Source organism: Ictalurus furcatus, chromosome 3 (assembly GCF_023375685.1).
Source record: "Ictalurus furcatus strain D&B chromosome 3, Billie_1.0, whole genome shotgun sequence".
Taxonomy (NCBI): Eukaryota; Metazoa; Chordata; class Actinopteri; order Siluriformes; family Ictaluridae; genus Ictalurus; species Ictalurus furcatus.
Window position 1 is genome coordinate 8,065,269 of NC_071257.1, and position 27,557 is coordinate 8,092,825.

Below are 27,557 nucleotides of genomic sequence, written 5' to 3' on the forward strand. Positions count from 1 at the left end.
GCAGAGACTCACGGGATTGCAAAGATGTCCGCGTTCATTTGAAAGTGTGTTTTTACTTCATTTTCACTGCTTATCATTCGTTTTAGTTCGTTTCATTGCGGGTGTAATTGCTAGTACGTTCTGGTGACATCCAGTGAAAGAAAGGACCGGACTCCAAGACAAGAGCCAGGCTATTCCTTATTACCAGGTTTGTTATCAGTGAATAGCTTGCCTGCTAATAGTCGCTAGCTTGTTTAGCTAACGGTGTCTCTAAAGTAAGAACAGCTGAGTCACAGAGAGGGTTTATATAGAGTATTTGTCAGTGAATGTGAAAAATACTTAACGTTTTATTAAAAACGTCTTGTCAAAACAAACAAACAGCTACGCCTTGCAGCTAATTTCCTAGCTAGCAAGCTAATAAGTAGCATCATGCCTCTTTAAAATTTCCTTTCGTTTGCAAATACAGTGTAAATATTCTCAGCTGATTCAGTTGGGAAAATACGCTTTATTTTCAAGTTTTCAAGCTAATAAACAACATTTAGTTATTTATTTTATTAAAAAAAAACTTTTAAAAATGTTTCTGCAGGGTTGCTAGTCCGCGTGACAAAAACAAGCCAATAGCAAAACACACAAATATCAGCTGAAGCTAGACAAGTCCAGTATGTAACGTTGCTGTTTTAATACATTTGATTTAATCAGTATTAAAACGTGCAGTTTCCTTACATATTGCTTACACCAAGATCCTAAAATTGTATTATTCCATATGTGGACATAAATAATTGCTATAATAAGTAGGCATGTATTTAGACCTACACACAGTTTAATACAGGAGCAGTGTTACAGCACTAATGTTCTGAGGCCCAGCTCACTGCTGTTGCATGCTGGGAAGTGTATATTTCACTGGTAATGAGTATGTGTATATACAGTCCTGAGGAAAAAATAGGTACACAAACTAACTAGCTGTCCTTCAGTGGTGGAATGAATTTCCAAACTCAATCCGGACCGCAGAATCGGTCACTATTTTCAAAAAACAGCTAAAGACCGACCTCTTCCGTGAGCACTTAATTAAGACCTAAAATGCCAAGCCCCACATTATTTAAAAAATATAAAATAAATAAAACTTGCTCTGGCTCTTACACCTTTACTCTGCGCACTTTGCTTCTCTAGAACACAATTATACATCTTGCAGGATAGCACTACTTATTTTGTTCTCTGCTTTGCTTTTATTCCCTCAGTTGTAAGTCGCTTTGGATAAAAGCGTCTGCTAAATGAATAAATGTAAGTGTAAGCACACCCCATGGAAATTGTTGGCTTTTTTGACATATTTGGACAAGCAAACGTTTGATCCTCTTTGAAACAGTGCCTATTAATAAAGTTGATACACTTTATCAAATGACGCACAAAAAAGAAACAGTTCAGTCACATAGAAAAGCCATAAAATTATGATTAGGTGTTGATTATTTTGGGTTGGGTGCCAGAGATTAGAACCTGTTTAGGGAGTGCAGGTGGATCCTGTGTTATTTATACCCCTCTTGTATCTGTCTGGTGGGAACACTTTGCTGTTGAGGTGTGTGGTGTCATCATGCCAAGATCTAAAGAGTTCTGTAAGGCCTTCAGAAAAATGTTGTGGATGCCTGTGAGTCTGGCAAGGGATTTAAAAAGACCTCCAAATTATTTTAAATAAATCATTCCACTGTAAGGAAAATCATCTACAAATGGCGCAGATTTCAAACGAGTGCTAATTTGTCCAGGACCGGCCATCACAGCAAATTCAATCCAAGAGCAGGCCGTCTGATGCAAAAAGAAGTCTCTAAGAACCTCAAAATTTCATCACAGGATCTGCTAGTAAGTTTTGCAACTGTTTGTGTCACAGTGCATGCTTCTATAATCAGAAAGAGATTGTACAAATTTGACCTGTATGGGAGACATGCCAGGAAAAATCCTTTGCAAGACTACAGTTTGCCAGTGAGCACATGGGCAAAGACCAGGCCTTTTGGAATAATGTGCTCTGGACAGACAAATCAAAGATAGAGTTGTTCAGCCAAAGTAACAGCAGACATGTTTGATGCAGACCAAAGACAGATTTTCAGGAGAAGCACCTCATACCAACTGTGAAGCACAGTGTTGGAAATGTTATGGTTTGGGGTTGCTTCACTGCCTCAGGGATTTAACAGCTTGCATTAATTGATTCAACTATGAATTCTGCATCATATCAAAGAGAGCTTGAAGATAATGTGAGGTCATCTGTCTGAAAGTTGAAGTTGAACTGAAAGTGGACTTTTCAACAGGATAATGATCCTAAGCACACTAGCAAATCCACCAAGGAATGGCTCAAAAAGAAGAAATGGAGGGTTATGGAATATCCTAGTCAAAGTCTAGAATTGAATCCCATTGAAATGTTGTGGGGGGATTTGAAACGGGCAGCACATGCATGAAAACTCTTACATCTCGCAACTGAAAGAATATTGAAGAGTGGTCAGAATATCCAGCAAGCCTGGTGGACAATTATGCAAAACTCCTACAAGAAGTTATTCCTACTAAAGGGGGCAATACTAGCTTCTGAGGCCAAGGGTGTGCTTACTTTTTCCACAGAAGAATATCACATCTATTGATATTTCTGTTGAATAAATGATTGAAAGCGAATTTTCCTTGTGGTTTTTGCTCAAGTAAATCAACTTTAATAGGCACTGTTTCAAAGAGGGTCGAATGTCCAAATATGTTAAACAAGCCAGCAATTTCCATAGGGTATAATTATTTTTTATATATATATACAGGCACATCTAAAAAAAAAAAATTGAATATCGTGGAAAAGTTTACTTTTTCCCTGTAACTGAATTCGAAAAGTGGAACTTTCATATATTATTGATTCATTACCAAAAAAGTGAAAAATTTCCAGCCTTTTTTTGTTTTAATCTTAATGATTATGGCTTACAGCTCAGAGAAATAAAAAATCCAGTATCTCAAAAGATTATAATAATGAATTTATAATGCAGAAATGTTGACCTTCTGAAAAGTATGTTAATTTATGCACTCTTGGTCGGGGCTCCTTTTGAATTACTGCATCAATGCGGCGTGGCATGGAGGCAATCAGCCTGTGGCACTGCTGAGGTGTTCTGGAAGCCCAGGTTGCTCTGATGGCGGCCTTCAGCTCGTCTGTATTGTTGGGTCTGGTGTCTCTCGTGGATTCTCTATGGGGTTCAGGTCAGACAAGTTGGCTGGCCAATCAAGCACAGTAATACCATTGTCATAAAACCAGTTACTAGTAGTTTTGGCACTGTGGGCAGGTGCCACGACCTGCTGGAAAAGGAAATCAGCATTTCCGTAAAGCTTGTCAGCAGATGGAATCGTGAAGTGCTCTAAAATCTCCTGGTAGATGCTGCATTGATTCTCGACTCAAGAAAACATGGTGGACCAACACCAGCAAATTACATGGCACCCCAAATCATCATTGACATTATATGTCAGAAATTTATTAGCTTAATCACACACGTTTCTGTTATGGTACTTCAAACAAGATCATAGGCTGCTAATGGATATTTCTATTAACCATTAAACACTTAAAAGTTGTGGGATTCAAACAAACGAAAGATCATCAAATAAAGTTAAAAATCATTTGAGCGCAACAAGACTGATAAGCTACTCACATTTGTAGACAAAGTTGGCTGAGACTTCTTCCGCCATTTTTTTTAAGCTGAGAGGCTTCAGAAAATATGTCATTTCCAGTAAGGGAACATAGTGAGCATTGATGTGACCTGGTTTTTGCGATGCATCGAGGGATTTTTTTAGGGAGCAAACGTTCCAGTGCAGTAGAAGGATTTTGCGATTGAGACAGCCTTTAAAATGGCCGACTCCTTGATCAGTGACCTGACTACTGAACTAGGGAGCTGGCTGAGATGCAGCTTAAGCAATAAATTTGATTGGTTATGGATATCTTTTTAACATATCAATATAATAAGTCTAATGGAAGCACAATATCCAATCTCTAGACTGCTGACAGAAAAATCAACCTGTGAAACCAGCTTAAAAGTATCTAATCAGGAAAACCTGAGAATTCTAGGCATGAATAAAAGATTAGCATTGGCATGGACATTTTTGGTCAATTTTATACATCACGGAAACGTCACTGTTCAGTTTTTCTATTTGAAAAAAAGAAAACCTGAACTATTTGATCTAGGTTTATTGTCTCTAACCTAATTGTTAAATATAAATATCTGTTCTTAATGTTAAAGATTTTCATCCTTTGTTAATAAGGATGTTAGGGTTTAAAACATTTGACGTGAGGATAAATACACCCGGGGTGGTACGCCGGTCCATCCCAGTGCACCATGCACACAGACATTCACACTTATTGTCATGGTTTGGGATAGTGGAAGGAAACTGGAGAACCCGGAGGAAACTCCACACGGACAGTAACCTGAGCTCATGAGGATCCGAGAACCATGGCATGTGAGGTGGCAATGATATCCACTGTGCCACTGTGTTGCCTGGTATTTAGCCATTTGAAAAAACATCCTGGTCTTGAAGATGAAAAAATGTATTATTAATCTGTCTCTTTGCTCAGCCATGCATATATCATCATCATAATAATTAAAAAAAAATGGAAACAAAAAGATTAAATCCCTTAATTCTTTCTCCAGGATAAGATACCCAGACCCAGTAATGTTGCTGGAGGACATCTGCAGGAATTATGATCCATTCACATGAGATATAAATCTTTATAAATCACAGACATGGGAGTGTCTTCCTGGTGTACACATTCTTGCCACAATATAAAAAATTCCTTTGTGTACTTCATACACCTTGTTTCAATGCAAACTCTTCGTTTTGCCCTTTATTATCAGCACTTGTAAGGATTGTGGCCATCCATATTGCGCTTGATGATTAGTAAATCACATGACCACAGCACGTGTGCAGACTATATTTTACTGTCTGGGTTTTAAACTCAAGCCAATACTTGGTTCCCTTTTGGATTTTCTGGGAAACTTGGAAACTCTTCCCTTAACAATATTCCCAAAGATATTTTTGAGAACACCATTTTACAATTTGAAGCATTTATTCTCTCTCCCCCTTTCTCTTTCTATCTTTCTCTCTCTATCTCTCTCGTTCTTTCTCTCTTTCTCTCCCTTTCTGTCTCTCTCTCTCTCTCTCTCTCTCTCTCTCTCTCTCTCTCTCTCTCTCTCTCTCAGAAATAAAATGCTGATATTGGGGACTCATGTCGAACGTGCATGAAGAGAGAGCTGCCATGATGATAGCCGCTGGGGAACTGCAGCCGTTTGTCCCGTTCGGCCGTGAGCACTGCCAACGCCACCCAAGCGCCGTGAACCTCCAGCTGCGCCAGCTGCAGCCTGCCCCCGAGCTCTGGTGCTCTGACGGAGCTGCGGGACTGGTGGGCTCCTTGCAGGAGGTCAGCCTCCAGGAGAGAGAGAAAGTAGGTGGTGTTCTTCATCGACACTACTGTTTTCTGCATTTAAGCACTGATTCTCAGAATACCAGCTCTCGCGCATCTCGTTCGCCAATGTGTAGGACGAAATATTTCATCATTTATATGGTGTTTGTGCAGTTTTAATTGACATCTGGTAGGAAGTCCAAAAATGCATTGTAAAGTGTAGACAAACAGACAGATGTCTTGTGAAAAAATTCCCCCACGGTTTACATTGGTCTTTGTCTGGCAGGAGTCCTGGCAGCTGAGGAAAGGCTCCGCTGTGTTCAGTGATGAAGCCGAATATGAAGAGGAGCTGTACGTGGCCGGGCACATGGTCATCTGGAGCCGTGGGACCAAGGATCAAGCTTCCTATGTGTACAAGGCTTTCACTGTGGACAGCCCAGTTCAGCAGGTATCAGTAATATGGTACAGGAGGGGGAAAATTACCTTATCCATACCAAATGTATAATACACTCATGGAGCACTTTATTAAGAACACCTGTACACGTACTCATTTATGCAAGTATCTAATCAGCCAATCGTGTGGCAGCAGTGCATAAAATCGTACTTTATCTTTGGGTAAAGTTCACATCAACCATTAGAATGGGGAAAAAAATGTGATTTCAGTGATTTTGACTGCGTCATGCTTGTTGCATCCAGACTGAGGTATAGAATATTTCTATAATTGCTGATCTCCTGGGATTTTCATACATAATAGTCTCTAGAGTTTACTCAGAATGGTGCAATAAAGAACAAACATCCAGTGAGCAGCAGTTCTGTAGACAGAAATGCCTTGTTGATGAGCATGTCAGTGGAGAATGGCCAGACTGGTTCGAGCTGACAGGAAGGATACAGAATCCCAGATAACCACTCTGTACAGTTTTGGTGAGTAGAAAAGCAGCTCAGAATGCACAACACGTCAAACCTTGAGGTCCCACTTGAGCTGAGGCTGCAGTGGGCACAGGCTCACCAAAATGGGACAGTTGAAGACTGGAAAAATGTACCCTGGTCTGAAGAATCTCGATTTCTGCTGAGGTACACAGATGGTAGTGTCAGAATTTGGTGCCAACAGCTTGAATCCATGGACCCAAGCTGCCTTTTCAACAGTCCAGGCTGGTGGAGGTGGTGCAATGATGTGGGGAATGTTTTCTTGGCACACTTTGGACCCGTTAATACCAATCATCGCTTGAATGCCGCAGCCTATTTGAGTATTGTTGCTGACCATGTGCATCCCTTCATGGTCACAATTTACCATGTTCTGATGGCTATTTCCAGCATGATAATGCACCATGTCAATAACCAAAAGTCATCTCAAACCGGTTTTACGAACATGACGTTGAGTTCAGTGTCCTTCAGTGGCCTTCCCAGTCACCGGGTCTGAATCCAGTAGAACACTTTTGGGATGTGGTAGAACGGGAGATTCGCAGCATGAAAGTGCACCTGAAAAACCTGCAGGAACTGCGAGATGCAATCATGTCAACATGGACCAGAATCTCAAAGCAGTGTTTCCAACATCTTGTGGAATCCACGCCACGAAGAACTGATGCTGTTCTGAGAGCAAACGGAGTCCCTAATCAGTATCAGTATAGTGTTCCTAATAAAGTGCTCAGTGTGTGTAGATTAATATGGATGCTGATTACATCTTCGCCATGAGTATGGTGTTCTTTGGGTGATGAGCTCTCTTGTTCTTGCAATGAACATATCTTTTAAAATTAAGCCCAAAAAGTCTGATCAAGCCATAACACATTTTGGCTAAATGTATGCAGGCTTGGGTGTTTTTTCTTTTTGTTAGAAAGGGTTTCCATCTAGCCACCTTTACCCCATAGTCCAAACGTGAAGAATATGAGAGATTGTCACATGCAGGAAGTGACCAGTCCTTGGCAGCTATTCCTGCAGCTACTTTAATGTTGCTGTAGGTCTCTTGACAGCCTCCTTGATAAGTTTTTTTTTTATTATTATTATTATATATATTTTTTGTTCTTTTCTTCTGGCCCTTTGATGACTTTCGGAAATTCCTCTGTACCCATCTCCTAAATGATATATCTTTGAATGCTGAGATCCTGTGCATACTTTGTAAGCTCTTGGCAGTCCATGTCTTCAGCAGTCAGATGAAACCAACAAGATGTCAAGAAAATCTTTCTAAGCTTTTTAAAGGTCTCGTTTTGTTTTCTAGAATGTGGTGCACAGAGCGTCATTTCTGTGCTTTCTCCCTATTATTGCATAAATATATTGTGCAAATGGTCTGTATAAAAAGGTCAGATTATTATAAACATGCATTACCACAGTATACGACCAAATAAAGTTTATTAGCTTGACAAAATTATCTTAGTGTGCGGCAAGCCAAGTTCCCCAATCAGGTTTAAAATGAGCATTAAAGTGGCGCCAGTTATAAGATTTTAATAAGCTTTTAACATTTAACTTCTTTTGCAGCGCATGCAGAGCAAAAACAAAGACGTGAGAGAGGCAACACAGCTGGTGTTATAGAAGCGCCGAAGACATTCGGTCATTATGCTTTGTTGGTGGCAAAAGAGCAAGATGCTTTATAGAGTCGTGATCAGCTCTCTGGAATTAACAAACTCGTTCATTTTGTCTGTCGAGTATTTTGAGTTGTGAAAATGACCCAGTTACACATCACTATATGGTTTGTCCTGGCAAATATACCCTTCCACAACCAGTGGTTATGTGATGCAGATAATGTAGACACTGGGATATGGCAGTGGCAAAAATAGGCCACTGGAGTTGCTCTTTAAGGTATTTACAGTGGTGCTTGAAAGTTTGTAAATCTATGTGGAAAAAATATACATTTCTATATATCTGTATAAATATGACCTAAAACATCAGATCAAGTCCTAAAAGTTGACCAAGAGAATCCAATTTAACACATGAGATAAAAAGTATTATACTTGGTCATTTATTTTTTTGGGAAAGTGATCCAATGTGAACCTCTAGGATAAGCACACAATTCATTCCATCAAATAATGGTTAAAACCAAAGTCAAAGTCCTGACCTGATTTCCAATGTTGTGGAAGGACCTGAAGCAAGCAGTTCATGTGAGGAAACCCACCAACATCCCAGAATTGAAGCTGTTCTGTACTGAGAAACGGGCTACAATTCCTCCAAGCCGATGTGCAGGACTGATCAACAGTTACCGGAAACGTTTAGTTGCAGTTATTGCTGCACAAGGGGGTCACACCAGATACTGAATGCAAAGGTTCACATACTTTTGCCACTCACAGATATGTAATATTGGATGATTTTCCTCAATAAATAAATGATCAAGTATAATATTTTTGTCTCAATTGCTTAATTGGGTTCTCTTTGTCTACTTTTAGGACTTGGGTGTGAAAATCTGATGTTGCTTTAGATCATATACAGAAATATAGAAAAATCTAAAGGGTTCACAAACTTTCAAGCACCACTGTATGTACCTTATGTAAAATGATGTCTGTTCAGGAGGCTTATTTCTTGTATTTTATTACTCTTTTTATAGGCCCTGTGGTGTAATTTCATTGTTCCTCAATCCCGGAAAGAGGGTGAGCCTATTTTGCATCGCTGGCTACGTTTATTTTCTTCATGTGCGTGTAATTGTGAACCTTTGTCAAATGTTGCTAAAATTGAGCTCTTCTCTATCCTTGAACTTCAGAAAAGGACACAGTTGAACAGTGTGTCTGTATAGTCCAAAGCGCATGCGTGAATGTACACTCTGTGAGTGGAAAGGACTTCATCTCCCCGCTGCCGTTTCAGGTAAATGGTTCCAGGTGTACTGTACCATCGTCATATTCGTGCTATATGAGTATTTTAAGCCTAATAAATTATTGATTTAGCTCAGTATGTACAGGTTACTGTAATGGGTGTATAATTTATTGAAAATAATTTGAAAATATTATACAACATTGCAGAGGACTTTGTAGGACTTTTACCGTGGTATTGTTTTATTTTGTTTGTGGATATTGGACAGACATGAACGATTCCTTATGGTTAGTGTATATATTTGATTATTTAGAACTTTAGAACTAGTCAGTATTAAAGTAGTCTTTAAAGTCCGAGTCCACTAGTAGTTATTAAAAGAAATGTTATTTCTTAACGATGTTGTTACATAATGTGTCACTAATAGAAATAAGATAAGTTTTAAGCATTAGCATGATAGCTCGTTATGTACAAATGGTACCATGTGAACTAAGTGTACAATAACCGTTTTATTTGCAATTTAGGTCTCCTTTTTGTGGCCCACTAAGTTTGGATTGCTTTTTGGGCGCAAAAATCTCACATCTGATGCTCCATTGAGCCCCTCAAGGTACTTATTTCATAGTTTTTGTCCTCATTGGCTAGTGGTGATGTTATTTTATCTAACTTGCACGCATTTAATTAAAGTGAGGTTAAGGTGTTTGTGTGTGCATATGTTTTCATTTTTGTTGTTTTTTCTTGTCAGGGAGCCTCTTCCCACCCTCTTTAGCATGCTCCACCCTCTGGATGAAATAGCCCCTGTTGTCTGCAAGTCTGCAGGTGAGATGCAGTCCGTTCCGACTCTTATGAGCTACAACTGTCGTCGAACACGTGTTCTGATATTTTTGATCACCTAATAATTGGGTGGTCTGCCACCAAAGGGGCCATGTATTAAGTTGTTTAATGCATCTAGATGTAAATATGAGGAAATGAAAGCTGAAGTTCTGATCTAACGTCTCATCTTCATCTTTTGAACTCAAACCCAAATGGCTTCATTATGTAGCAAAATACCAAAGAATTGGCCTTGCTGTTCCAGTACTTTTGGGGGAGACTGTATATGGAGGCAGCGTTATCTCGAGTTTAACATGTTTGTCTGGGTGTGGCAGGGCTGTTTGAGACACAGCGCCTGCAGTATGTATCTGACAGCGCACTTCAAGTGGTGTTCTCCTGTGCTGAACCCTCCATCATCATGACCTACGACAAACTGCAGTGCAGTCATACTATCTGGGCTCTGCGCAAAGTCACACCAGAGGTAACAGTGATTCAGCTCAAAACTTGTGTTCGGTTCGGTGCTTAAACCCACAACAATGCAGTTTATTCTGCATATTCAGTAGATAATTTGATACACACACAAAACTTTGATAGACATTTTTTTTTTTTTTTTTAAATTAAATGTTGTTACAATTTTGACACAAACTGAGCATGTTTGCTGTGCTGACTCAGCAAAAGTACTTCTGCTGTATTTTTTTTTTTCTTTTTTCTTAAGAGACTTTTTTTTAACAATCCTATGGAAATGCCGACTATGTGAATGAATTACAAACTGAAGTTTTCCCCTGCAGGAGCAAGCTACCGTTTTGAAGTGTCCCAGTCAGGATGGGCCAGCTCAGACCCCCACAGCCGCACCCACTTTCCTTGGTGCCCACCTGAGGAGCGTGAGCCGGCTGGACTCCCCCGGCTCACCCCTGCACTGCCATGCCCTGCATAACCAGAGCCGTGTGCCCACCTCACCCACACTGCACTCCCGTGCACACTCGCCCAATATCTCCAACATGGCCGCTCTCAGGTCAGGCAGACTCTGCGCTCGTCAGACACTCGCATCTTATTTAAACATCTGACAATTATTGGAGTATTTCCACTTTTATTTTTCCTTTAACCGATTACACATTTTCCACTTTTGTTAAGATAATCGACACTGACATCCTCGTACTGACTAAAACTTACACTCTACAAGTTGTGAAGAACAGTACAAGTGGAATAGCAGCATGCCTTTAATATATATGTGTTAATATATGTAATACGTATTGTTTCATGACATGGAATTTCAGTGGATCAGAAAATGTGTCAAAACCTACCCAGAACCCCCCAGTGCAGATGCTCAGTATCTTATCCCTAGCTATAACCTGGTGTATTTTAGTTGCAACAATGTTTCCAACATGAGTGTTTTTCTTCGCTGTGTGTGCTTAATAATTAGCCGAGCCCACTCCCCTGGCATGGCGGCACCTTCTTTTACGGGAACGCAGCGCTTCAATGTGTCATGCCACTCACCGTCAGCCCGTGGACACAGCCTGCAGGCGTCCCCCAACAGCACGCTGAATGAAACAGCCCTGATGCCTGAGATGGAGCCCATCCTGCCTGACCTCTGCATTGAGCAGCTGTGGACAGAGACCACTAGTTCCTACAGGTTAGTCACAACCTGTATACAATGAAGGCATACATATGATTGTACCGCTATGACTGCAAAGATGAGATCTTACTTTCGAAAGAAAAAGCAGTATTTCTGCTTCTGTTTTTATAAAGTGTCGTTGGAAATGCTCTAACCAAATTGTTTCGCTTTCACTTAAAGTAATGACTGTTATAAAATGGTTGACCTCTTATTTGGATTATACTTTAAGTTGTAAATTGGGTAAAATTTGCTAAACCAGCATTAAGTTCACTTCTTCTTTCATTTAAAACAGACCTTTTATGTACTTTCATTAAAAAAAATGATTCAGGTAGCATTACGTATGACCTCGATGATCTCAGAAAATAAGATCAAAGTGTGAAAATGATTGAAGACAAGGTGATGATGAGAAACTTAACCATAGAATCTATGTGCTAAGTTAAACAGGTTTCACATGGATGAGTTCTTGGGCTGTCATAAGCTCCAGGTTTCCTTCCAGTCCCATAGTTGTCCTCGGTTTTCACTGTTATGCTGATGACACTGTTCTGAGAGCCGTATCACTTCTAGCCCTGCAATTCCTCTTCCTCCATCCTCACTTTTAATACCATCTGTATCCACGGTGTTACAAACTCCAATTTGATTCAGAACTGACAAAACAGTGGTTCAGTCGGTCTTGTTGGTGACCTCTGTTTCTGACCTGCATTGATATTGAAGTCCAGATTAAACCCTAAATCTGTCTGTAATATTGGTGTAATTATTGTGACTCATAACCTAATTTTGGTTCTCATATTAGCTCACTTACAAAGACTACCTTCCTATACCTTTGCAATATTTGTAGACTCGTCCCTATATTAAACAGCGAAGCTACTGAGCACTAGTTCATACCTTCATCAGCTCTTGTCTTGGCTGCTCTAACTCTTTAGTGCTCTTCCTGCTGAACTTCACACTAAATTACATGAAATTCAAAACGGTCATAAGTCACACAAAAATCAGCCCACGTCACTCCCACTCTCTATAAACTGTACCGGTGACTTGTCCCTTTCTGTATTTAGTACAGAGTTCTTATAATAACCATCAAGGTCATCTATGGTCTTGCACCACAGTACATTTCTGACTATTCATCCCTGCACACACACTTGCGCAGCGCTCGACTTGACTCGAAAGTCTGAACTTTTAAATTGTCATTTTTGACCTCTGTGCCTCAGCACTACAAAGTGGGAAAGAAATATGGACGCCACTATGTCTGTTTTTTGTAAACAATAATCAAGCCAGTTAACTGTGATGAGTGATGAATACATTCCTCCTTAAAACACTGAACTGTATAGTCAGTGTTATAGATTTAGCAAGCTAATATGCCTGTATGTTGATTGATCTAAAGCAAATACTTGTGTATATACAGCATTAAGTCAAGTAATTTAAAAGTAAGAAGTGCTGTTTGTTTGCTGTTGATGCTGCGAGTAGCTCTGTTGATTAGATGTCACTTGCTGAACTCAGGGTTGTGTAGGGTTTTTCCAGTCAGCTGTTGCAAATTACTTTATCTAGTCGAATGCAGCATTAGATCCTTGTTTTAGATTAGCTTCAGTAGGTAGGAGGATGTTTAACGTTATATCAGCCACCCGTTGTAAATAATTTCCTCAGAGTCTTGGTGACCTCTGTTTCAGATTTTAAAGCTGAACTAAAAACACATCTGTACACACAGTACCATTCCAATTCATGTCCCCCGTCCATTCATGTTTGGTTGCTCCTGTCCTCGTCTTTTATTTTCTCCCTTTGTTTATATTTATTCTATCAAATCTATTAATTCTGATTCATGTATTGCGGACATGTTTTGTCATGTTTATTTGTTCTGTTTATCTTGGACAGTTTTGTTGTAAACAAAATTAGTTGTCGTTTCTGTCGAGGCTTTTTAAAGCAACCTTATGTTCGAAAAGCTCTGCATAAATGAAATCATTATGTGCTCCTAATTTATACATTTGCTTAGGGAGAAGAGTTGCCAGGCATCTAAAGTGTTCATTACTTCTGACCTGTGTGAGAACAGATACCTGTGCTTCCTTGTTGAATCCCACCAGCAGCTCAGGTGAGCTACACACCCGCTTCCATGCCACTTTTTAAAAAAAAAAAAAAAAAACCCCTCTAATTGTTGCTTTTGTTATTAAAAATGTTTTAACGCTTTATTGGCTAAACGCTTTATTGGCTAAACCGTATAATGGTTCGATTTAGCTTTTACACAGGTTTCTTGTTCACTCTCATGTGGTTCTTCCAGATGTGTCAAGTTTCTTGAAAGCAACGAAACTTCCCAACTCATATTTGCGTCAGTTACTTCCATTCCGGCCAAAGATGCCGCACCTTTGGAGGTAAGGAAATGAGCCTGAGGTAGCAAACGGAAACAAAATTAAATGTGAACTTGTTGAAATGATCAGAAATAAAATCTGTATGTTTAGTTGCCTGTAGAATTAGGGTCAGTGTTCAAAACACGGTGAGATTATTTCCATAGGTGTCACAGAGATGACGGTTATAAAGCTCATGACAAACCGTTAGAGAGATTACATCTATAACATCTAAGTGTTACAACTTATAGAAATTGCATTACCTCATTGTTTTTTTTTGTTCATATTAAGTAAAATTATTATTAATCGTAGTTTTTCCAGAAGTTTTTATTATTATTATTTTTAAATAAAAGCAGCATTACTCTTTGTGGTCCTAGTTTTCAGTTATCATGACATAATAATTAAATATCATGACATACAGTATTTCACAAAAGTGAGTACACCATTCACAAATATTTGATTATATCTTTTCATGTGACAGCACTGAAGAAATGACACTTTGCCACAATGTAAAGTAGTGAGTGTACAGCTTGTGTAACAGTGTAAATTTGCTGTCCCCTCAGAATAACTCAACACACAGCCATTAATGTCTAAACCGCTGGCAACAAAAGTGAGTACACCCCTAAGTGAAAATGTCCAAATTGGGCCCAAAGTGTCAATATTTTGTGTGGCCACCATTATTTTCCAGCACTGCCTTAACCCTCATGGGCATGGAGTTCACCAGAGCTTCACAGGTTGACACTGGAGTCCTCTTCCACATCTCCATGACGACATCATGGAGCTGGTGGATGTTAGAGACCTTGAGCTCCTCCACCATCCTTTTGAGGATGCCCCACAGATGCTCAATAGGGTTTAGGTCTGGAGACATGCTTGGCCAGTCCCTCACCTTCACCCTCACCTTCTTGTGGTGGTCGTCTTGGAGGTGTGTTTGGCGTCGTTATCATGCTGGAATACTGCCCTGCGGCCCAGTCTCTGAAGGGAGGGGATCATGCTCTGCTTCAGTATGTCACAGTACATGTTTGCATTCATGGTTCCCTCAATGAACTGTAGCTCCCCAGTGCCGGCAGCACTCATGCAGCCCCAGAGCATGACACTCCCACCACCATGATTGACTGTAGGAAAGACACACTTGTCTTTGTACTCCTCACCTGGTTGCCGCCACACACGCTTGACACTATCTGAACCAAATAAGTTTATCTTGGTCTCATCAGACCACAGGACATGGTTCCAGTAATCCATGTCCCTAGTCTGCTTGTCTGCAGCAAACTGTTTGCGGGCTTTCTTGTGCATCATCTTTAGAAGAGGCTTCCTTCTGGGACGACAGCCATGCAGACCAATTTGATGCAGTGTGCGGCGTATGGTCTGAGCACTGACAGGCTGACCCCCCGCCCCTTCAACCTCTGAAGCAATGCTGGCAGCACTCATACGTCTATTTCCAAACACAACCTTTGGATATAACGCTGAGCATGTGCACTCAACTTCTTTGGTCGACCATGGCGAGGCCTGTTCTGAGTGGAACCTGTCCTGTTAAACCGCTGTATGGTCTTGGCCACCGTGCTGCAGCTCAGTGTCAGGGTCTTGGCAATCTTCTTATAGCCTAGGCCATCTTTATGTAGAGCAACAATGCTTTTTTTCAGATCCTCAGAGAGTTCTTTGCCATGAGGTGCCCTGTTGAACTTCCAGTGACCAGTATGAGGGAGTGTGAGAGCGATGACACCAAATTTAACACACCTGCTCCCCATTCACACCTGAGACCTTGTAACACTAACAAGTCACATGACACCGGGGAGGGGAAATGGCTAACTGGGCCCAATTTGGACATTTTCACTTAGGAGTGTACTCACTTTTGTTGCCGGTGGTTTAGACATTAATGGCTGTGTGTTGAGTTATTTTGAGGGGACAGCAAAATAGCAAAGTGTCATTTCTTCAGTGTTGTCACATGAAAAGATATAATCAAATATTTACAAAAACGTGAGGGGTTCACTAACTTTTGTAAGATACTGTATATTGTTTAATAAAAAAAATTATGAATTGTGATGCTATCTTTCTTACAGCCCCCACTCCTTATTCTTAGTTTCTATGTGTGTACTTTCATTCTTGTTTTTATAGGACATAGATGCTTTGCTAGTATTAGAGACCAACAACAGCTTGGTGTTATACACAGGAGTCACACGGGTGAGCTTCTATGTGCCATGTTGTGTTCATATCATATGTGGTGTTCTAACTTTCTCTCTGTGTACTTATGTCTATCCAAAAACCTGTATTAAAAATGAGTATCAAAATAAATTCATTCATTCAAACGGATCCTATACTGCAGAGTGAATGTTTGTCTACCGACGTCCGTAATTCGAAACAGTTTTCTTTATCAGTGACCGTAATCATTTCAGAAGTGAGATTTACGTCACCAAATGTGATTTTACTGTGACATTTGGCATCGCTGCTTATTTGAATATGACGGCGTATTCGAAATAGTAATGAGTGAAGTGTGTAAATGTGTTGTAGTCATAACTGTAGTTGTCAAAGCTGGGTAACAGTCCCCAGTTACCGGTATAGAAACTGCAAAGTAATCTTTATTTAAACCCCACATCAAGTGAAACACAGCACATCAGATCTTCCAATCATAATCTTCCAACAAGAAAGCTGGAGTTCCTGACTGCATGAAGTCTAGTCTCGTTTACAGTGATGCTGTTTTCTTATCACTGTCTCTACAGATGCACACTGCAACCACACAACCGGTTATTTTCACACAGGAATGTGTATGCGCTGTAACTAGCTAACTTAGTTTTGCAAGATAAAAACCAGCTTGGTTTTGTGTCAGTGCTGCAAACAGATTAGCTTCTAATATGACTACAAGTAGACTCATTGATCTGCACTGTTGGCCTAATGGTTTTTGATACTCCGCATGCAGTTCTTAAAGTCGTCTGTAATTTAGAAGGTTTTTCTTCTGGTGCTTTGTGTCTGGAATTAAATCATTCAGTGATTCTTTGTGTCTAGAATTGGCAGGTCCTAGATGTCACAGGTTTTACAGTTATGGCTGTGTTTATACAGTGTTATATTGATACATCTTGCATAAAGGAACAATGTATACTATACATACTACACTGTCATGACACTGATTATATTCAGTAGAAAATGACAGGCTTATATTGTACACACGTTGTCCTCCTGCAGCTGAGACGGCTGATGATGTCACAGCTGAGGCTGGCCATAGATGAAGCTCACTTGAAGTTGTCTCTCTTCTCCTTAGGTGAGCAAAGTGTATGTCCGTGGTCTTCTGTCACCAACCTTCAGTTTGCCAACCCCCCTGCCACACTTAAACACCGTGCTGGAGAACGTGAGCACTCCAGCAAAAGCAACTGTCCAGCATATGAGCAGGCTCGAGGAGGTACGTAACAGGGACCTTTCCAGAGGAAACAATCTTATTAACATTTATTAAAAGCAATTTGTCTCATGACTTGAATGAGAGAAGCATGAAAAGTCCTGACATGCAGATGTTTAATAGTACAGTGATAAATGCAATTGTTGTTCACTCCATAGGTCTGAGGTCTGGATCAATAGAATGATCTGTTTAAATTTAGAGTTACTTTTCAACCAAATTCGCCTTCGTTAATCAAAGGCTGTCTAAACGACGAAATCGAAAAGCTTTGCTCTTTTCTTAACGCAGATGACATCGGAGATTATATTAAATTGATATTAAAAAAAAGTAAATCGAAAACAGAAATAAGCATCAGTATAAGATGACAGGAAAGGAGCTTTAGAGCAAATTGAATTAATATGAAGGACAGTTTTACATTACACTAATTACATTCGCTGTGGCTTTTCCGACTGTGCTTTTCCATTTCTGTAACGCTGTCACAGTCGTGTCCGATGCCTTATAGATGTTGTAATGTAAGGTGTCATGTTTTTATCCAAACCTCCCACACCCATCTCTTCCCACGGCGTTAAGTCCGACATGCCTTCCCCGGTGTCAGAGATGAGAACAGTGCAGCACCATGAGTCATCATGGCTAGAGGATTCACCGTTCCAGCAGGCCACGCCGCATATCCAGGCCCTGCGAGACCCAGTCAGCAACCGTCTCACACTGGTCAGCCAGCAAACAGTACTCACTCACGTACACACACACACTTCTATTTCACTGATATTGGGCCAGGGGACCAGATAACCTTTTTAAAAAGTGGGTTGAGAGCTGAGCATTTACGTTGTCAGATGTGGGAGTCACTGATTCATATCCTCTCCCATTCAGTTTGCTGCAATGGCAATAAAAATGCATATGAAAACCAACCTGTATAGAACACATGCAAAAAAAATAAAAATAATTATATATATGTATGTATGTTTGTTGCAGCCACTAGTGATGCACTGTAACGGTGAATTACAGCATCATGGACAGATGAATGGACTTTTATATTAATATTAAGCATTGGTGCTCTAAAATTTGTGTACCCTCTTGAATCCTCTAAAACTGAAAGCATGAATCTCTGAAGCATTTTTTCTACATATATGAGCATTTATGCTTCCAAGTGGCTCAATCCATACCACCTGTGTTGGATGCATGTAAAATGTAACGCCGTATGTCACCCCAAGCTTGCTTTACATGCAGTATCTTTTTTTTTTTTTTTTAAATTAATTAATTTTGTGTCTTGTATGTGAGTGAAACGTAACATCTGTAGAAATCCACTGAGATCGCACTTTCTATACACACGTTTGTATATATTGTGGACTTTTTTCAAATACTAATTTACAAAAATGTCTTGATTGTGTAACCTGTAGTGGCGTAGAAAAGTGTTGTTGTTTTTAAGTGTGATTAATGTACAAAGACTGTTTATGCACTGCCTGTATTCGCTGTATACAAAAGTATGTGGACACTTGACCATAACACCCATATGTGGGCCTTCCCCGAGCTAAGGTACAAAGGCTGTTTATATACTGCCTGTTTACACTATATGGTTTACACTGTATACAAAAGTGTGTGGACACTTGACCTTAACACCCATGTGGGCCTTCTCCAAGCTGTTGCGACAAAGTTGGAAACACACACTTAACTAGAATGTCTGTGCATTAAGATTTCTTTTCTGTGGAACTAAGAGGCCCAAACCTGTTCTAGCATGACGATGCCCCTGTGCACAAAGCGAGGTCCGTGAAGACACTGTTTGCCAAGGTTTTAGTGGAAGCACTCCAACCATTGGGATGAACACCATTGGGATGAACTGAAACATGCCAGGCCTTCTTCTGCTCTTGTGGTTGAATGGGCACAAATCCCTACAACCATGCTCCAAAATCAAGTGAAAAGCCTTCTCAGAAGATTATGTCCATGGTTTTAGAATGGGATGTTCAATGGCCAGGTGTCCACATACTGTAGGCCATTTAGTGTAGCGATTGTGCTCTTTCTCCACACCCTAAAGTTCTTGCAGGAAATGCCACCAATGTCTATGAATTAAAGCAATTCTGTAATAAGAAATGGTCAGAGATTGGAGCTTATTCTGTGAACATATGGTGCAAGAGAGAAATACCCCCTGGATGTGTTGCCAGTCCATTGCACAGCATCACACACAGACACATATGCTCATTCATATCTATGGGCAATTTAGAGTACACACTGCACACACTGGCATGTTTTTGGAAAATGACAGGAAACCAGAGACTTGGATAAAAAAAACCCATGTGTAACTCCACACAACAGTAACTGGAGTTTGAAGATCTAACCCGTCAGTTACTGAAAGCACAGGTTCAGACCTGCTGTGTCATTTATTTTTGTTTTACTCGCTATTTTTATGACTTGTATGATGACATTTTAGGCCAGGGAGGAGCCAGATGCTTCTTCTAAGGCATGAAGCCACTCCGTCTTTTCAAACTGCTGGTCATGCCGTATAATTGCGAGTTTGAACAGTGATGCTGACTGCCCTCTTCCTGATACATGAGCGCACAGATGTCCATTATTGTCACTCTGATGCTGAGAGGAATGCCATATTTCCTACACCAGTGCCGTGGATGACTGTGGCATTGTCAGGGCTCTAGAAGTTTTAGCACCACTTTATTCCTAAATGATATTCTTCCTCAAAAGCTAATAACTACTCTTGGTTTATGATGCCCAGGCTGAGATTATAGAAGTAAAATTGTGCAAATGTATTCATGCATGCTCATCCTGGAGCACCAGGAATCTGTCACGATGTTGACATAATTCAGTTAGCTCCGTGCTCTGTCTGCAGGGCCTGATTTGTCAGGACTGCTGAAGCATGTTTTACTGCCACAAGTATTTTACTTTTAGACCTGCCACAACCATCTTTAATGGATTTTGACTGACATGCAATTTGAACAGGTTTTTAAAAAAAGCTGTTATAGCTTTAGGTCCTTTGGGCTGTAATTGGATTGTTTTTATAGATTTTTTTTTCTGTCATCCATTTTTCTACATGATTATAATTTGTCCTTTTCTTGGCTTTTACTGCTTCAGGAACTGAGCAGTGGCTCAATGCTGTGGATCACCATTCCTGAAGTGGCTACATCGGAACTGGGTTAGAGAACACACGAACACACACACACACACACACTCTTGTGAGATTGTATACCTGGTCCTGTATTTTGTGCTCAGTCACATCACTGCGTATCATCACTGACATCCTCACTTTTCTCAGCCTTGGAACATGTCTTTTTAAAAGCTCTTGTGCTGATGCCCTCGATGAACATTGTGTAATTCATACAGATTTAGAAAACACTCCAGAAATATAGGATTTTCTGCTCTAACATGGAAAACATTCAAGGTGTCCAGTCATGTCGTCTGTTATAGCACACTGTGCAGTTGTGTGATGTAATGCTTTCATTATTGGCTTTTTGTTATGACCTGGCCTCTTCATATTTATGTCCTCAAAAATGATGGCATATTATGACCTGTCTGTCCTTCTTTAATAGGGCATTTGGTTTAGAAGAAAGGACTCCCTACTTCTAATAAAGTGACATTTTAACCAGCTTTGTTTTGACCTTTTGGAGTTTGTTTGCCAATTAAGATACTGGCAGATTCATTAAGAAAGCCTGATTGCCTCTTGTGCTTAGATAACGTGTTGTGTTGTATTCACTGTGTTTGAATATTGAATTTAATGCAGGTTTTTTTTTTCCCCCGTGTACGCTGATGGACAACAAATGCGCTTTGGCCGTGCTCCATTTTACTTAGCGTTATCCAAACTTTTGTTTAGCCTATAAAGATCCCCCCCTGTTTTGAAACTTTATATCACTCTTGGTAATTTACTTCTTTTGATTATTTATGATTAATAATGTACATGCACACATCTTCAACCCACAATATGGAACGTAGATTTTCATATTTTATTGAACTTACTAAATTTGACCACGGGTATATCTTCCATACTCCCTGCTGTTACAATTAATCCTTTTGCACTCCTACCTTCAGCATGGATACAATGGGCCCTCTCTCATGCTCCTCACGGCCTGTTGTGTCACCAAACAGTTCCCTGTAAATCCACTATTGGCAGAGCCCCTCCATCCCGCACTCGTCTATTGCATCTATTTTCATTACCGTTCCCCTCTCTATTTTTCTCCACCTACTCAAATCTAGCAAGCCATATTTGTTCAGTTCTTTTCATCATACCTCAGCTGCTTTCTTTTCAATCTGCTGCCAACCTGCTCTGCTTAAACCTTTCACCCCCTCATTTTTATTTAGAATTGAAGGGTGCATGTATTACATGTACTGAACAGCACGGCATAAAAAAATGTTATCTATCATTTGGGTCAAGTTGAAGGAAATATATATTACACTAATTATATATGTACAGTTTTTAGCGGATATAGTCAGGAAAGAAGTAGTGAGGAATCTACTCTCGTTTGTGTCTAGGTTTATTAAATTACGAATGCCCGATGTGTTTTCAGTGAAACGATGCCTACAAGCCATCCGGTTCATCCTGCCCAAAGACACGGCTATGAAGGTGCTGGTGAAGTGGTACAATATCTACAATGCTCCTGGAGGTCCCAGCATGCATCAGGAGTGGAATCTGTTAGTCACGTGCTTGATGACATTAATGGGCTACAACACGGAACGGCTGTCGTGGACACGAAATGTCAGTAATGTTTGCGTCTAACGTTTGTGTTGAGGATATATACGAGATGACGGGTGTTATTAGTGTAATTGCTTCATAGTAATGTCGTAGCGATGGGTGCTGCGAGAAATGCACAGAGGTCTCTAATCCTTGATGTTGACTCATGAGCCTCTGCCTCCACAGCTCCATTTTGAAGTGCCCCTCTCACCGGTAATTGCTCCTAAGAAGGCACGTCCAGCAGATACAGGCTCTGATGAAGTAAGTGTTCGAAACAGAGCGACCAGTACTTGCTGATATCCGATGTGCTAGAACTTTGATTAAATTTAATCAGTCATTTAAATAAGATGCGATTTAAACCGAACTAAATTATCTAATTGATTAAAGTTTTGCTTAAAATAGGCTGCTTTTGGAAATCTGTCCGAGATTTGAGAAAACTGAAGTTTAAATGTGGAATTTTAGTTTTCTGATGGCTTCTGTACATTTCTGCAGTGTTAATCGCTGTCATATTTATTTTCCCCCACTATAACATTCAAACGTGTTCCATCAAGGACTGGACATACCTCTGTACTTCAGACTACCACTCCCAGGTGTCCGTGTATCCAGCCCCAGGCATGTGTGATCTGCATACAGAAGTGTCTGCTGGTATCATGGATGAGAGCGGGCCAGCAGCTGAGCTGGACCCCTCAGCTCTGCTCTTCACCCACATCCCAGCACTTTTCTATGTGCTCCATCTGCTTTACGAGGACCTAAAACTGGACGAGCTCCAGCGTAGTGGTGCCCGTGCCCTCGTGGGCCTCCTGCAACAGCTGGCCAGGTATCTTAACTTGCATCGCAATATTTATTGAATATTCCATACTTTTCATAAAAGTAAGAGGAGTTAATCAAATAAAATGGTGGGGTGACTAAAATGCTTTGCCATTTCAGTTAAGGGTAGCTGGTCAGATGAGCCATCTTGCCCAATTGTTACGAAAAAAAATGTCAAGAGCTTGATTTGCTTTTGTGTTCAACATAAACACAAGCTTGAGTGGGTCCTATTGTAAGTTCTAGTGTGCTACTGTGTGTGTGGGCTGGAAGCCCACCCCCCTCCCCCCTTACCCATTTTGTGCTTTTGTCCCAAGAACCCTGCTTTATTAAGGACGCACACATTTTTCAGTATGCATGTTTAAGTGTTAAAGGATTAAAGGATTTCAGTAATCATTTGCCTGTTGCTGTAGCTTTCATGGGTCGTTGGTTGAAATATGTAGAATCAATACAAAGGCAAAATATTTTTGAGTGTAAGAAAAGATTTGAGCTAATAAATGTAGTTTGATAATGAAAAGTGATTTCTGAGCCTGTTAGAAGATTTGTGGGGGGTTGCAACTCCTAAACACTTAAAGCAATCTTAACAAAAGGTTCCATAGAATCAGAATTCCTCATTGTTATGCGCTACTATCCCAGTGCATAGCCTTTGTCCTTGTAATAAAACCTACTACGTGTTCCAACTAACTATGGTTTCATAATCAGGCTGCATATCGATTATTCGGCCCGCGCGAACATTCTGATCAGACGGTGTCCACCACTAATCCCCCTGCCCTCCTCAACTCATTAGGGACCTGCAGCAGGAGGAATACATTGATCTGTACTGGCGTGATTACCCCTCATTCATCAAAAGCTTCAAGGAAACCTGCAAGATAGATCAGGGTAAGTACGTGATCAATGGCTCGGGGTCCCCTCATTAGAAGCTAAAGGCATCTCTGCTCAGTTAACAATGAATCAAAGAGCCAAGTTGGGTTATTCTCTGTGTTGCAGGTTTGAGGGTTGGGCAGTGCTGCAGTCGTTGCTGTTTAAACAAATGCTCTGTGCGGATGTGTGTGTGTCTCTAAAGCTCAGATGGAGTTGATGAGCTGGCCGGTGTACCTGACTGGTGAAGTGCCCTGTGTATTTGCGTGGCTCAGCGGCTGTCTGCGGGGACAGGAAGTGCCTCCGTTCCCCTACCTGCCTGGTATTTGTGAAAGAACCAAGCTGATTGTGTTGGTAAATCCCACAGATTTCTACTTTAAGAACTCGCCCTAAAAGTTCATACAGTTCTCACAGTATTGATTAAAATATAAATATGTTCAGCATCTGATTTGCAAGTATAGGTATCCAGAATTGCCTAACGGTGGAGCTTGTACAGAGCTGTACTAGGGAAGAAAGGAAAGGAAAAAAAAAGTTCATATCTCCAGTGTAAGCTTTCTCATTGTGGTAAGCTTATAGATATTATGTTCAAACAAATCAAACGCAATCTAATGAAGGTCAGTGCTTTGACAGAACTCTAACCTGGTCACATGCCCCTAATTTCGGACACCGTGTTCTGTGTAAATGTCAAGAATTTTAGATGATATATTGCTCCTAGCTAATCATAATGACATTTTACTAATACTGCTTCCTTCCTGAGCCACCAAAGACATGTCCATCTTGTGTGTGTGTGTGTGTGTGTGTGTGTGAGAGAGAGAGAGAGAGAGACGTATACTGTGTATACACTGTGCATATGTCAATAAGTAGGGGAAAAATGTGAGATGCCTCTGTATGTTTGTATGGTTAAAGTTTTCTTGCTGTAATTTAAGCCATGGAAATGGAGGACTGAATCACTGGGGTGGGGGTGGGCATCTCTACCCATCAGGCCGAGTGAGATGACGCACAACTGCACAGAGGCGCTGTCAAGCCAGCGTGCAATTACGGATTGTGTTTACCCCGGTATCTCTCTCTGTATATTCCATTTAACCCTCTGTCTGGTCTGACAAAAGATTAGTGTCCATTAACTCTCTTTGACTCTACCACTCACTCTGAATAATAAAAAAAAAAAAGAACAAATGTTCTGATGTGCCACTCCATTGCTTTAGAGGAATTGTTGCGGTGTCGTTTTAATTTTAATCTGCGTTTTTCTCCTCTTCTTTACCTGATATGACATTCAGAGGTAGCATTCCCTTTTATTCTGTGGTTGGTATATACAGTAATGTGGTTGATGACTCCAGTCTTGGTTAGAAGCAGTGCATACATTTCTCGCTAACATAACCAGAATGACTTTTAATGTCATTGCAGCTGAAAACCGAAACCACATGGGTGCTGTCCCGCTGTTAATGACAGTCATTTGCTCATTTTTTTCCTCTCCACCTGTCTCCCCTTCTCTTTCTCTCTCTGTCGCTCTCTCTCTCTCTCTCTCTCTCTCTCTCTCTCTCTCTTTCTCTCTTTCTGGCAGAGCTATGCGCTATATGTAGTGGGAGATGAAAAAGCTGCTTCATCTAATGTGTCTAAGTACCTGTCCAGGCTCTCTGCAGGTGAGCTGTCACTCTTCTGATGGGTGTGTGTGTGTGTGTTTGTGTGCTTCCTCATTGCTTATATCCTCTGTGTTTACGTCAGAGATCAAAGGTTATTTGTACGAGTCTGAGGTTAATTAAACAAAAGATAATTGATTACACAGCACTTTTTCTTGTGTGTATTATAAGACATATTTGGTCTATTTTTTTTTTCAGGGCAAAAGAAAGGTTTCGGTGATCCTGCCCTTCGAAGGTAATGATCAGATTAAAAGGGTGAAATGTGCAATCGTAACGACTATAATTGTATAAAATGTCTGCAGTTGGCATCAGAAGCCCTGTAATTTTCGTGTGTGTGTTTGTCCGTGCTTGCAGGCAGAGCAGTGTAAAGCAGAGCGCTCCAACAGGCTGTCTCGCGGAAAAACTGGTGGTGTGGTTGACCTCTGAAGGTATGTTTGACATTCATAGTTAACGCCACATCATGTAATACTGTGATTCTGGAAACCTGAATACTAAAGCCATATATAGCCATATATAATTCTAAAGAACTTGTATCCTTCTACAGGCTATTCACACACTGTTTCTTATCAGTGCATGAAGTCAAGTTGAGGCTAAGACTGTAATAAAGTAAGTGGTGCAATTATCTAAGGTTTTGTCGTTTGTTTTCAGGCTTTATGTTGAAAGATCTGGAATCGGTGCCTTTTGGTGTGGCGCTGCCAATCCGAGATGCCATCATCCAATGCAGAGAACATCCCTGCTCCGATTGGTCTGAAGATGTCTGTGCTCTGATTGGACGACAGGACTTAACCAAGCAGGCTCACAAGGTTTCCTTGGACAAAAGAAAACCGGTAAGCAACCTAAAATAGCTTCAAGCTACCTACTCAATGACTGAGTCGGGCGCACAGAGCGCTATATACCAGAGATGTTCTCTCAAGTCAGTTTTGCCGAGTCATGTCTCAAGTCTCTGAGCTTCAGTTCTGAGTCAAGTCTTTAGTCATGCACTTGTTGTAAACACTCAAAATGTTATCCGTAGGTGTTGTATTGCACGCAAGTGAAACACTGCAATATTATTTCTAGGTAAAGCACTGCCATGCACATTGTTACTCGGGTTCACTCAGGTGCACCATCGATTTATTTGGCCAATTCAAATGTTAAAAACAATGCCAACATGTTTGTTTTTTTGTTGTTTTTTTAATCTGTCCTGATGGTGGCATTGTTTTTAACTTTGACAATTTGTATAAATTTCACAATGGAATCACCTACGTATATTGATGTTGGGTTTGAGCACCATAGCCAAGAATAGTCTAGTGATTCTGACAACAAGGAATTATACACACTATATGTAACAAAGTAACTCTTATTTGTGTGCATGTACTAAAAGTATCAAAACAAACACAGAATTCTGCTAGATAAAACACTAGCACTGAACTAACCAACATTTCTGTGTGTTTTAATGTGTTTTATAAAAACCTAAAGGTGCTGGTTAACATGGGCACGTTTCTGCTGTGTTTGATGCAAGGCATGCCTGTGTCTAAAACTGTTTCAGAACATGTTTGGTGTCAGGCTTGTGTGATTCTCGAAATGTATCACCCAGAGTAGAGACCTTTTCAAGTATGTTTAAAAGAAAGGGGGAAAAAAAGCAGATGAGCATGAACGTGAGAGATGGGAGGCTAAGGACATGAATATTCTTAGAGTACAAGCCTGTGTGAGTCCTTCTCTTTCTTACCGTAATATACTGTCTATATCGTAGATATCTATTACAGGTTGCACTGTTGTTCATTTTTTCTAGCCAAGCAGTAATAATAAAAAAATATATATTTATATAATCTATACTTAAAACAGAAAACTGATCCAGGTCCAGTACACTTCATACAAAGTGATATCAAAAGGAATAAATAAATGTAAAAAAAAAAAGCATGACAATTGCTCGTAAACCAGTACAAGTCTATGGAAATGTGCCGTTCTACAAGGATAAAATAAGCTGTAACTCTCTGTTCAAATTATTTATTTTATTTTATTTTTTACTCAATTTGCTTTGTTATAGATATCACAGATTTCAGCATGATAATTTAATTGAGTATAACTGCTGGAACAAAGAAATGAGCTTAAGCCTGCCAGTTTTGAGCAAATTTCTCTGATATCTATATTTTAAAATCTTCTAAACAACTAGAATAATAGCCTAATAATAACATTTCAAAGTCTGGAAATCATTTTGTAAAAATTCATTTAATAGGAAGGAATCAACAGTAATGCCACGACAACCTGGCTTATTACAAACTCTTTAAGACAGCCTGTCAGGTGAAGTCATCACTGCTCAATCTCTAATACAACTCAACACTAATTATGCCAAACTTCATAGGCACGAACTTTTATTAGGAACAGTACCCAAGTTGTGGTTGAAACTGTACTAAG

General features: G+C 40.2%; 1 protein-coding gene across 1 annotated transcript in view; it reads left to right on the top strand.

Annotated features, from left to right (window-relative positions):
- Positions 1-27,557, top strand: part of anapc1 (anaphase promoting complex subunit 1) — a 54,073-nt gene continuing 26,516 nt past the window's right edge. Inside the window, exons 1-25 of the mRNA XM_053620614.1 lie at positions 1-187; positions 5,166-5,407; positions 5,652-5,813; positions 8,892-8,934; positions 9,045-9,145; positions 9,613-9,695; positions 9,831-9,904; positions 10,231-10,376; positions 10,684-10,907; positions 11,316-11,525; positions 13,486-13,581; positions 13,768-13,858; positions 15,941-16,006; positions 17,079-17,216; positions 17,778-17,915; positions 20,280-20,340; positions 21,707-21,894; positions 22,057-22,131; positions 22,422-22,687; positions 23,462-23,553; positions 23,738-23,886; positions 25,091-25,169; positions 25,365-25,401; positions 25,521-25,594; positions 25,815-25,993. Of these exons, the coding sequence (XP_053476589.1) occupies positions 5,192-5,407; positions 5,652-5,813; positions 8,892-8,934; positions 9,045-9,145; positions 9,613-9,695; positions 9,831-9,904; positions 10,231-10,376; positions 10,684-10,907; positions 11,316-11,525; positions 13,486-13,581; positions 13,768-13,858; positions 15,941-16,006; positions 17,079-17,216; positions 17,778-17,915; positions 20,280-20,340; positions 21,707-21,894; positions 22,057-22,131; positions 22,422-22,687; positions 23,462-23,553; positions 23,738-23,886; positions 25,091-25,169; positions 25,365-25,401; positions 25,521-25,594; positions 25,815-25,993 (2,988 nt within the window). The 5' untranslated portion in view covers positions 1-187; positions 5,166-5,191. The remainder of the gene's footprint in view (positions 188-5,165; positions 5,408-5,651; positions 5,814-8,891; positions 8,935-9,044; positions 9,146-9,612; positions 9,696-9,830; positions 9,905-10,230; positions 10,377-10,683; positions 10,908-11,315; positions 11,526-13,485; positions 13,582-13,767; positions 13,859-15,940; positions 16,007-17,078; positions 17,217-17,777; positions 17,916-20,279; positions 20,341-21,706; positions 21,895-22,056; positions 22,132-22,421; positions 22,688-23,461; positions 23,554-23,737; positions 23,887-25,090; positions 25,170-25,364; positions 25,402-25,520; positions 25,595-25,814; positions 25,994-27,557) is intronic.